At 50.9% G+C, this 11876-nt stretch overlaps 1 protein-coding gene across 1 annotated transcript in view; it reads right to left on the bottom strand.

Annotated features, from left to right (window-relative positions):
- Nucleotides 1-854: 854 nt before the first annotated feature.
- Nucleotides 855-11876, bottom strand: part of Ubr4 (ubiquitin protein ligase E3 component n-recognin 4) — a 116225-nt gene continuing 105203 nt past the window's right edge. The window contains exons 100-106 of the mRNA XM_026782272.1: nt 11715-11857; nt 11169-11294; nt 10065-10259; nt 7862-8086; nt 4476-4566; nt 3637-3799; nt 855-1229 (exon numbers count right to left, since the gene is read on the bottom strand). Coding sequence (XP_026638073.1) covers nt 1165-1229; nt 3637-3799; nt 4476-4566; nt 7862-8086; nt 10065-10259; nt 11169-11294; nt 11715-11857 — 1008 coding nt within the window. The 3' untranslated portion in view covers nt 855-1164. The remainder of the gene's footprint in view (nt 1230-3636; nt 3800-4475; nt 4567-7861; nt 8087-10064; nt 10260-11168; nt 11295-11714; nt 11858-11876) is intronic.

Raw genomic sequence — 11876 nt, forward strand, 5'->3', positions numbered from 1 at the left:
CATTCCTCTTTCATAGGTGAGATACCTACAGAGGCACCCAGGTGTTAGAAGCAGGCAAGGAAGCCAGATCCAGCTGTCCCAGAGCTAACTCATCTCTCAGTGTGCTTGTCTGGTCTGCCAGGGCTTCGGAACAGTACCCAAACCAATCACCTTTGTCTCACTGTTAGGTCTGAGTCAGTACTTCCGCCTTGTGGCTGCAAAGGCTCTTGGGGAGTGACATGGTGCCTTTGCTGTGCAAGGCTTCCAAATGGAACTGAGGCACCACAGGTCCACATGGTCTGGTCCAGGGAGTGAGCCTTGTGAAGCATACATTCAGAGGCGCTGATGTCACCCAGAGCCTTTGTTTGACCCTCTAGAACAAAGGAGATGAGAGCTAGCCAGCTCTCCTTCCCCACAGGGCTATGATTCAGCCTTTTGCTGAAGTCTGGGAAAGGCTCTGGGGAGTCCAGGAGGTGGGGAGCAGGTCTCAGAGGCACCACACCGGTCAACTGAGGTCCCAGTTGGGGACTTGGGGTGCTGGGTGATGCACAAGCTCTTTCTTCACACAGCTGCTAGGGAGGGCAGGCAGAAGAGGCCTAGCAGTAGGAATAGCTATTCTCGCCATCTTGAGTCTTCCTGGGGTTTCTCCTCTCTGCAGGGCAGTCAGCAGGAGACTGTCAAATATTTTCAAGGCTTTTGAAGCAGATGCTGACCAGGGCCTGCTTTTCTGAGCCCTCTTTTGGCTAAGGACTAGAAAACCATCTCCCCCCCAATCCCTCCCTCAAGATAGCAATTCAAATTCAGCAGTCTTCCGGGTGCATCACCACAAGGCTGAGAGCTCCCTGGAGAGCACTGGGCAAACAGCAGCCAAACCCCCTTTCCAATGTGTACCAAGTCATTCATTTATTTCAAGATGTGAACACTCAAGCTGGCTGGGACAGCTCACAGCTCCTAGGTATGTATAGGTCCTTCAACGGCTTGGGCTACAAACAACTTCATAGCCAACGCAGCACACACACGCGATAGAACAGGAAGTCTACAAACCCCAAGCCACTCCGAGAAAAATGAGGGAGGAGAGGGGGTGCTAATGCAGCATCCGTGGGGGAAGTGAATGCACACGGAGGGGCGAATGAGGGAGGAAGGCAAGCGAGCTTCATTTCCGTGATCTCATTTCCATGGGGATTGTCAGGGAATTGAGTTCAACAGGTCCTTTAGGAAGCCCTCTGGATCGGTGACTTCTGACAGAAGACCTGGAAAGCAGAAGCAGAGTGGGAGTTTAAGTGGCACACAGCCCCCAGCCCCACCGCGTCACAGGCACCTCCTTCACACACAGAACACACTGAGGGCAGCATGCTCCGATGTAACCACTTGCTGGGTTCCAGCAATGGCGGGGAGGTGAGCAGTGTGGCAAATGCACACAGTGATCCAGAAGGGGTGCCAGTCTCAATTCCCTGGAGCAGAGGATCTCAACTGGTGCAGGGGCTTGGAGGTGACTGGAGAGGCCGCAAATCACAACTCTAAGGTTGTTTATTCTTGGTGGGATCCCGACCCCAGACTGGCCTCAAACTCACTATGCAGCTGAGGCCCTCCTCTGAACTTCTGTGCTACCACGCCTGACATAGTCAGTGTTGGGGACTGAATCCAGTGCTTCCTGCAAGCCAGGCAAGCACTCTTTAAGTTTAGCCACACTCCCGCCCCAGAGCGGTGACCGGTGTGTGTGTGAACATCGAGTGTCTTTCTTCATTGTCCCTACCTTATTTTCTAAGACAGGGTTTTAGAGTTTGCTGGCTGGCTAGACTGGCAGACCAATAAGCTCAGCAGGGAATCCTACCACTGGAGCACCTACCCACACCTGGTTTTTATGGGTGCTGGGGATCAAAACTCAGGTCCACATGTTTGCATGGCAGACCATAGCTGAGCCGTCTCCTTATCCTCTGTCATCATCTTAAATTGACCAAAGAGGCAAATACCAAGAAATGGTCTTGTGGGCTGGAAGGGCAGAACAGGCAGAGGCCTCTGGCTTCTTCTGGGCTTCAATCTCACCATACCCCTGGATTCCTTAAGCAAGATGCCAGAGCACAGGGGCTCCTTTTCTTCAGTTCTCAGAAAGAGACAGTAGGGAGCCCTCCCTGCCTGCCATGGAGACTAACAGGAGCCTTCTCGGTGGAAGAACCCAGGCATCCTCTATACCAAGTCCCAGCCAGGCACCTGATCTCATCAACAGTGCAGAGGGGACATGAAGTCTCAAGTTAAACACGAACGTCCAAACAAGTCACCTCCCAGCATCTGCAATAATGGAGGCAAAGCAGCCAGGCTGCTTCTCTTGGTCCTGGAAGTTGTTTTGTTCTTGAAGTTGAACAGGCATGTCTGGTATTCTGGCAGTTTAAAGGTCTGAAGTGTGTGCAAAAGCCTGGCTTCACAAAAAGACTAGAGGCTTACTGCTGCCAGAGCATGCCCAGGTGCCAGGCCTGGAGGCAGCTGAGTCCTTTGCCCCTGCCCCTCTTCTCACTGGCTCTGACAGTCTCACGTGACAAGCACAGGACCTGAGGACTCAGCTCTGAGCTGCTCTTGGTCCGGATTAACTCTGAGGAAAACGGTGAGCTGCTGCTTAAACAGCCGGGCTGGAAACACCATCCCAGGGCAGAACCCCCACTGGGCCATGAAGAACATTTGTTCTCAGAGTGTCCAGAGCTGGGCAAACAGAAGAGCGCATGCAGACAAGATCCCAGGGTTTTAGTGGGTCTCCTTCCCAGAGGACAGAAAGGGAAGAGGGAGTGTTAACAGAAGTGGTCACTCGGCAACAGGGCCTGGGGGACTGTCCCCTGCGTCTGCACACAGTCCCCACAGTGAACACCAGAAGGCCGAGAGGCAGAAGCTGGCCTGGTCCGGCTCCTTTGCTTTGGTTAGCAGCCCTCCCTTCTAAGACAGCACCAGGAGAGGCTGTGCCACAACAGTTAGGAACTGAGAGGAGTCATCTGTAACCCTAGGTTGTTTTTCCCAGGCCTGAGCCCAAGTCACGCCCTTTTCAGATATGAAATCCAAGTAAGTTTCAAAGTATTTCCAAGTAAGTGGCCAATTTGTACAGATGATTTGTGGATAGGAGAGAACGCTGCCCTCCGTGGCATCCTCAAGGCACTCCATGCTGACTGTCTCTATCTACTTAACATCTGCAGCTGCTGGGAGGCAAGGAAGACAAGCGCCCTTTCTCCTGTTAAGCCTGAGCTGTCGCTAAAAGTCAGAACTTGAAAGAGCTTGTCTCTTCTGTGCTACCCATATACGCTTAACCTCCACAGCTTCCATGACAGCAGCGACAGAGGGAGGCTAAGCAGAGTAGCCCAGACCACTGAGCTCATGTACCACAGGCAGAGGTGGAGCTGGGGAACCGAAGCGCTTTCACCTGTCAGTCTGATTTTTTTGGAGACAGGGTCTCTCTATGTATAACTGACTGTCCTAAAACTTCAGGCTGGCCTCAAACTTAAGAGATCCGCTTGCCTCTGTCTGAGTACTAGGATTAAAGGCAAGTGCCAAGACACTCAGCAAGTGGGCTGCTTGAATGAACACCTCTCCTATGACTGGAAGTGGCTACTGTAGGCCTATTTAACTGCAGGTCTACTGAGTCAGACTTGGGCTTTGCCCCAGAGAAAACTGTGCACTGACCTGCTGCATCGAGGAACTCTGAGAAGGTCTCCACTGGCATGAACTCCTCCTGGAAGGTTTTCAGGGCTTTGTCGGCAGCTTCGTAGATGGGCATGTCATTGTGGCGGATGTACTCAGCCAGAGAGCAGGACCAGCCGCCCTCCGTGTTACTGGTGGGCACCTTCTACAAGGACAGTAGGCCACGGGGCCAGTGAGTAACTGAATGCAGCCAGCTCTCTGCCTCCATCTCAGCACTGTGGTGAGTCCACCCTACACGGACCAGAGCCTTCCTAGACTAAGGAGGCCCGACCTCCAGGGTCTACCGGCCTTAGTTCCTCTCCACAAGACCCTCTTTGTTTATGCCATGTTCCGTTTGAACCCGTAATTTCAACATGGGACTGTCCCACATCTGCATTTCCAAAACTAAGACGACTGGCACCTCTGGCTGGACCATTCCACTCATTATCACAGGGCTCACCCCATACACCAACCCTCCTAAGACACGTGGGCCCAAGCAGATAGAAAGCAGGACATTCTACTTTAAGTGAGGCTATGTCGGGCAGATTCACAAAGAGCAAAGTGTTACACATAGGCAAGGACAAGGGTGAGAAGGCTGTCAATGTGCTCAGAGCTCACTGCTTGGAGTGTGCATGACAAAGTGGTCTCAGCTGTGAACAGCTGGATGTGCAGGTCTGAGCTGAGGGTGCATACCTCTCCCCAAGTAGAGACCTTTAGCTATCCAAGGGCAAAGCACCCAAAGTTAGTGAGGAGCCTCGGAATGTGGCCACCAATGAGGTTTAGGCAAGGATGCACACATCCCATACCTCTTAGAACCGGTTGGAGTCTGGATGTTTCCTTACCTTAAACATGTTGTAAATGAGATCAACAAGAGCCCAGAAGAGCAGGGAAGAACGGTAGGCAGAATAGTCCTTCACTGCCTTATCCGTTAGCCTAGAAAAGCAGAGCAAAGACATCTGTAAGGGCCCTGCAGAGACAGGACACTGTACTTGGAGACTGATGGTACCCAGAAGCTGCTGCACATGGCCTGAACAAAAAGCAGCTGTGGGCAGGGAACGTGGATGCCCTGGCTCCCAGGGCTGCTTTAGGAGCTCATCTGACAGTCTTAGCACTTTCCTAAACTGGGCTATCAGGAACAGGTAGACACAAGTAGACATGGCACCCAAAAGCTCTAACCTAAGCAAACACAAGGATTCCCTGCTCCCTTGTACTCTGCCCCTCACAAGCTCCCAAATGTAACGATGTCTAACAGTGAAGAAGAAAAAACAAGATTCTAACTCAGGCTATACCTGCCACCAGAAATCTACTAGACAGCCAAATGCATCAAAGACGCACTCTGCAGAAACCCAGCGAGCTGATAGGAAATTCACATTGAGCAACCATGGTATCTAGGACTGCCCAGGCAACCACCCAATACTTCCCAAATCCTAGGGTAATCTTGGAGCTGCTCAGACACCCCTTTATCTCTAACAAGTGTCATGAACACCCGAAAGCCAGCAAGTGCTGCATGAACTCATCTGAGAGTCTTAGCACTTAGAACATGGGGGCTCTGTCAAGGTTCAGTCTGCAGTAGATATCCCTCTTGTAAGGGGTGATCCCACTGGGCTCTGAAGGATCAGAATGCTCCAGCACAAGGGGAGAGCTCATTCATGGCTGTGGAAAGTAAAGGCCAGATGAAAGGTCATCTTTTTTTTTTTATATATTTATTTATTTATTATGTATACAATATTCTGTCTGTATGCCTGAAGGCCAGAAGAGGGCGCCAGACCTCATTACAGATGGTTGTGAGCCACCATGTGGTTGCTGGGAATTGAACTCAGGACCTTTGGAAGAGCAGGCAATGCTCTTAACCACTGAGCCATCTCTCCAGCCCTTAAGGTCATCTTCTACATCTCACAACGTTCTGGTACATATCCTAGGACCAAAAGACAAGCAGCAGAGTACTCAGCATCGGCTAATTTAGTTTATGGCTTGCCTACCACGAGAGGCCCAGCCACAACTGCCTACAGCAACCGTTAACTCACAAAGTCAAGCCTATTGGCATGTGCTTCCTGTAGCCTCTGCCGTGTTTCCTCCTGCCCACCTGCTTGAGAGGTGGGGGTGGCACAGCTGTAAGATGGGACTAAGGGTAAGAACAACCGTCCAGATACCACGTAAGATTCTAGTGGAAGCCTAGACAATTTCTAGGCTAAAATACCCGCTGAATCTATTTTGCTGAATGTTAGACATGCAGAGTCATTAGCTTCTCTTGAGCTCTAGTCTATACTCCCCTCCTCGGTGTGTGTTGTTGTTGGAAACTGAACTTGGAGTCTCATACATGCTAGGCAAGTGCTCATCACTGAGTTATAACCCTGGCCCTTTAAACTATAGTTTTGTGTATCTGCTACTGCCTCCTATCCCAACCAAAATGTACAGGACTTCAAACAGAACCTGCTGCTAGCAATAGCACCCAACGCCACAAGAGAGACACCTTCTCCATGCCCTTGGCTGAAAGGCCTCTCCTTCAAGGGTGTCTCAATCCTGGGCAAGCCCTCAGCACCTTTTATAATCTGTCTGGCAAACAGCAGGCTTAGAAGCTGGACCACAACCGGGCTTGGCCCTCTGTGGCTGTCCTGCTTTGGTGAACATGAGTGAGTCTTGGGTGACCCTGCCCAGCTTAATTATTTACAGCTAATTAGGAAAGGTGACTAAACTGTTACACAGAATGGCAATGCTTGAATATAGCCCAAGCTGGATTTCCTAATTAAGCCATGACCAAATCAGCTTTTCCTCAACTGCTGGGACAGAAATGAGTTCCACTGTTGGCTGATAGAACAGCTCGGGTGGGCTCAGCCTCTACTCCGCTGTGGAAGCCTGCCTGATAAGCACATCCATCCTGTGTGCTACGAATGCAATTTCTGTTTCACTTAACAACTTCAGCATCTGAAGACCTAACTTCTGATTTCAAGCAGCTAGTTAACTATTAACACTAGGGCTCTTGGGATATCATGGATGTGATATGTTTGGAATGGGGCAGGAATCTAACTCTACTGCTTCACACTTGGCTCAAATAGGCTTCTATTGGCTGGGATCAAGATGACAGCAGCAAACTGGTCACTCTGGGGGCATGAAGTATCAGAGCTAAAAGAGGAAAAGCCTCAGGTAGTCAGTTCAGGTACTGCTGTACCATAAGGCATGCCATCACCATGGCTGGAAGGGAGCCTCCTTCTGCTCCTTTCCTGGCCTCTAAGTGTGAAAATGATCCCAGAGTCTAAACTTACGAGTTCAGAGACAACAGCAGGACCACGCAGGGATACCAGGTATTCCACTAGCAGAAATAAGCTACCAGGCCACACACTGTGGTGCAGCTCCTGGAGGATGAGGGTGGGGGGTGGGGAGTAGGGACTATCCAGGGCCACTAAAAACCCATGAAGTGGCTGGGGCTATTCTGTATGCTGTGACCACTGGGTATTGTCAAAGAGCTTGAGATGAAGGCTCTGATTTCATTGCAGATGGCTCTTTCAGATAACCCCCAACTGACTCAAACAAACAATGCAAAGAACTCCTGCATGCGCTCCTTGATTGGTGCACACACAATTGTGAAGAGGGTCTAGAAAGCCTGAGGAAGGTGTGGCAGATGAGACAGGAAGGAAGGAGGACAATCTTTAGTCACTGGACAAGAAATCCCCAGCCAGAGCCACACTGAAACCTCCCTAGTTTACACCAAAGCCAGCAAGAGCCAGAAAGTCTGGCTCCCTGGCTTAGCCTTGCTGCTGGGTCTAATTGCCTCACCAGCCATATCCCTTGAATCCTGGCTGTCTTCCTTTCTGAATTTTCTACAGATGGAAACCTAAATCCATCTTTTCAGTGGCTCAACACAAGACCCAGAGGGGCTCGAGCAACTGTCAAACACCAGTCTAGACTCTTTTTTTTGTTTTTTGGTTTTTTTTGGTTTTTCGAGACAGGGTTTCTCTGTGGTTTTGGAGCCTGTCCTGGAACTAGCTCTTGTAGACCAGGCTGGTCTCAAACTCAGAGATCCGCCTGCCTCTGCCTCCCAAGTGCTGGGATTAAAGGCGTGCGCCACCACCGCCCGGCTACCAGTCTAGACTCTTAGGGTGCCGGCTGGAGCCAGAGTTGAGAGCCAAGTCAAATGAGCACACCTTCAACAGACACACATCATGTGACAGAGACAGCCTGGAAACACACGGGAAAACACTAAATGCGGCAGCTTCCCAAAGCAAGCACTGACCTGGTAGCTCCTCCTGGAGCCACTGCACGGGCATGTGAGGCCACCAGCAGCCTGCGAAGGATCTCCACACGCATGGCTCTCCACTGCTCAGGGGGTATGACGTGCAGAGCCAGGATGGTGAAGTAGTGGGGCCCGTCTACCTCGAAGGCGCTCTCCACCCACTTCTCTTTGGGCTGCTCCAGGAAGCCTTGTAGGTTCTTCTCCTCTCGGGATGTCGCTCGGGTTCTGGAGGAAAAGAATTCAGATGGCAGCAAGGAAGGAGCAGGGCCAACCAAGATGGCCCTGAACGATCTTGTGGGTTTGTACTTCCTCCCCTCTAGCAGCACAAGCCTTCTACCCTTTCAGGTCCCTGACTGTCACTTCAACACAGATCCCAACATCTCCTGGCTCTTGGACAGGGCATGGCTACCAACTCTCCACTGTGGACTTGTCATAATTTTTCTGGAAGCTCAGGGAAGGAAGGTGCCTAACAGAGTGGAAGAGTACTATGCGGTCCCCCGGCATTCAGGCTCCGCGCTGGGCTGTTTACTTGCAGCATGTCCTCCCTCCCCGTCACCAGCAATTTCTTCTGGGTGGGCAGCTGTGTGACAATGACCACAGCACACTGACTGCCAGGCATGGTTCTCAGTTCTGCACGTGACTTATCTCATTTAATAGGCATAAATAGCCTGTGAGACAAGAGCTGCCTGTCCAAATGTACAGGAGAGTAAGCTACAATACTAGGATCTAAGCACCATGCTAAGCAAAGACTAGACTGAGGCCCCAGGCCTGGTTCTAGAGTCTGTCATCAACTCTACCCCCTTTTCATGAAAAAGTCTTGCCAGTGGCAGGACCCACACAAAGAGGCTAAGACTCTCCAGTAGTGTCCCTATAACCTACTGGTGATCATATATAAGGGGAAGATAAAACAACAAAAACCCCATGTCCAGGATGCAGGCAGCGAGCCATAGGGATGCAGGAGGATGGGGCAAAGGTACCTCATGTCCTTTCGCTCCTACAAAATGGGCATGCCCAGAACCAACTGGAACCCCAACTAACTCTCCACCCCTGTGGGGAAGCTCAGACTTCTGGCCACGGCAGGTTCTTCTGAGGTTCATTCAGGTTTTTGGCTCACTAGTATAGCACACTTGCTCTTGTGTGTAAACGTCCCATCAGAGGCCCAACTGCCTTATGACCAAGCTCATGCCACTATCCAATGGCTAGCAAAGGAAGCAGCCTATGGCTGAGGAGGCCCTGCCTGCCCAAGGAGACAACAACAGAGCTGACACCTGAAGTCACCAGTTCCATCTAGCTGGGTCAATCCTGGGAAGTGTTTTCTTCCCTGGGTCTCTGCCTGAGCAGTCCACTCTAGCTTATGGCTGCCAAGAGGCATGTCTCTGCAAAACCCACAGCCTTTGTCAGGGCCCCAAGAACACTGGCAATTAGCACAGATGGGGCCTGAAGCAGGGTCCAGACAGTAGAATGCCTGTGCTGCTGGCAATGCCAGGTGTCTCTCTTGACAGCCTGGGCATTTGTTAGATGATGTCATGTGCCCTGCCCTGCGATTTAACAAAGAAGCCTGCAGTCTCAAGGTCAGACTTTATCTCACAAGGAAATGGGAAGAAGGGAAAACAAACCGTCTGAGGGGAAAGGACAAGAGCCGATTGACTGCCTTGGTACCTACCTCAGTAGTATGGCAGTAGTGTGGGAGGACTGTGCCCAGCCTTCCCATGGCTACCAGCTCTGCCTACTAAAGTCATGGATCTCAGGAAGAAAGGTCTGCAGGCGGGTCTGCACTCAGCCAAATACTCCAAGTGCAGGCACAGAAATACCTTAATGTGCTTCTAAGCCTGGCTGCGAGTGGGAGGGCTTCTGCCCCCTCGGAGGGCCTTTTGACGCCCCATTTCCAGCACCACAGACACAAACAGTTCTTTCTTCCCGGCCTCATTACTGTTCAGTTGCTTTCCCAATATTCAACCCCCTCCAGCCCCATCCTTGTCAGAAGCATTACTGATGGGCTAAGAAAGCTAGTGTTCCATTGGTGTGGCAGCCTCCATCCCACCGGAAGCCTATCGTTATACCCGTGTGCTCTAATGACATGATGTGACCCTCAAAACAGTGAATTAAAAACCCTTCCTCAGTAAAGGCTGGGGGATCTAGCTAAGCAGAGAGGACAAGGAGTGTCAGCCAAGGTAGCATCTGGGGCCACAAGGTACTGACGTACGTGTTCAGGACGTAAAGCACGGTGTGAATGATGTATGGGATCAGGTGGATGTTGCTCTCCCGGCCGCCCCCACCAGTGTCTGCACTGAACGATTGCTCCATGGCGAAACGCAGGAATAGTAGTTTAATGTCATGGATGTTGAGCTGGTACGTGGGTTCCCGCTGGCCCGTACATTCTTGGAGGTAAGTGTTGTGCCTAGGGAGAAGCAGAGCCAACGTGTCATGGAAGCCAGACTCCTAGAAAAACCCTGGGATGGAGTGTAGAGCTCTCTTTCTGGTCACTCTGATCCGCTGACTGCAGAGGTCAAATGGGGGCTGTCAGACAGACCTTAGGACATTGCTGCTGCTGCGACTGCATGTGATCTCTCAATGTGGGTAAGAGGCTCATTTCTTAACTGACAGATGCCATGACACATTACGGAGAAATGTGAACTTACTCATTCTGGGGACAAGGTAATTTATCCTTAAGAAGGATCTTGTCACCCTCCAATATGTTGTGCTTTTTTTCTTCCTAAATCAATATCCATTTGATTCTGCCTCTTATTAACTGAATGGCCCTGGGTAAATGACTCCCTGTATGGCCCAGATTATTCATGTGTGCAGCAGTAACACAGTACACAGCTGAGTACGCTACCTACCATCACTGTCATTACTGCCGCCAAGTCTCATGTACTAAGTACTTTATACCCCTGGGCTTTAAACTAGAACTCCACATGGCCTCACAAACATACAAGGACCCCCAGAGAAGCTTCAGCTATTGTAGTCTAGTATGTGAGAACAGAGAGGCCTTAGAAGGAACTCCCACCCCACCCCACACCCAGGAGCTTTCATAATTTAAAACACTAGAGTCATTGACCAGAGAAGTGAACTTTGGAAATTCTGGTCCCGAGGACTGAGTTAGAGGTTCTGGGTGTTACAGGAGAGCTAATGAAAACTCTTGCATGGAACCCAGGAAACCAAGGAGGCTGGTTTTGTTTCAGCAGGGCATTTTACTCAGTCCTATCTGCTCAGAGCAATTCTGTGGTCTGTTAGCACAGACAGACATGGACATCCACTGAAGTGCCCAGGAAACTGCCCCTTTCTGTGATGAAAATTCAACACTCACCTTGCTAAACAAGTGGCAAAAGCAGATTCAGGGACGTGGGGGCCCCACACTGGAAGGAGCCCATTGCACTTTGTGTTGGCATTCTGCAGGGCAGCACTCTCCCACTCTTCCCGGCCTCTAGCCAATCTGGATGGGGACAGGGAGGAGAAGCAGCGACAAGTAACTGCTGGGATTACTCTGGTAATGAGACACCTGGGTGCCGAGGGCTTGCTAACACTAGCCCTGGCCCTAGGGAGAGAATTAGCCATTTGTGAACTCCATAGGTAAAAGTTTGCTTCATTAATTCAGGCAAGCAGGACTGTTTCTACCAGCCTTGGCCAAGGCCAAACATCCAAAGTCAAACACAGTTTCTCACAGGGTAAGTACAGTTCATGGGTCTATGGGGGCTAAGGTAGACACCCTACTGCTTGGAGAGAAGAAAAGCAGGCTTCAGCCTCAGAGCTAGTAACTCCAGCCCAGCAGCCCAGGACCTGAGCCATGGCCCACTCATTTGAAGCAATACAAGTCCAGGCTGGCTAAAGCCATTCTGCAAGAGCCAACACCTACCTGACGGCAGCTAGGTGACAATCGTAGTGCACAATGTTGAAATGGGACACAGTACTGTAGCCCTGCTGTTTCCGGGGCTTGTTCTCCATCTCTTCCAAAGCTACCCGCTTGGTGAAGGTATAAATGCCTAAGACCTTTGTGGGCTGCAAGGACAACACAGAA

Source organism: Microtus ochrogaster, chromosome 10 (genome assembly GCF_000317375.1).
Source record: "Microtus ochrogaster isolate Prairie Vole_2 chromosome 10, MicOch1.0, whole genome shotgun sequence".
Taxonomy (NCBI): Eukaryota; Metazoa; Chordata; class Mammalia; order Rodentia; family Cricetidae; genus Microtus; species Microtus ochrogaster.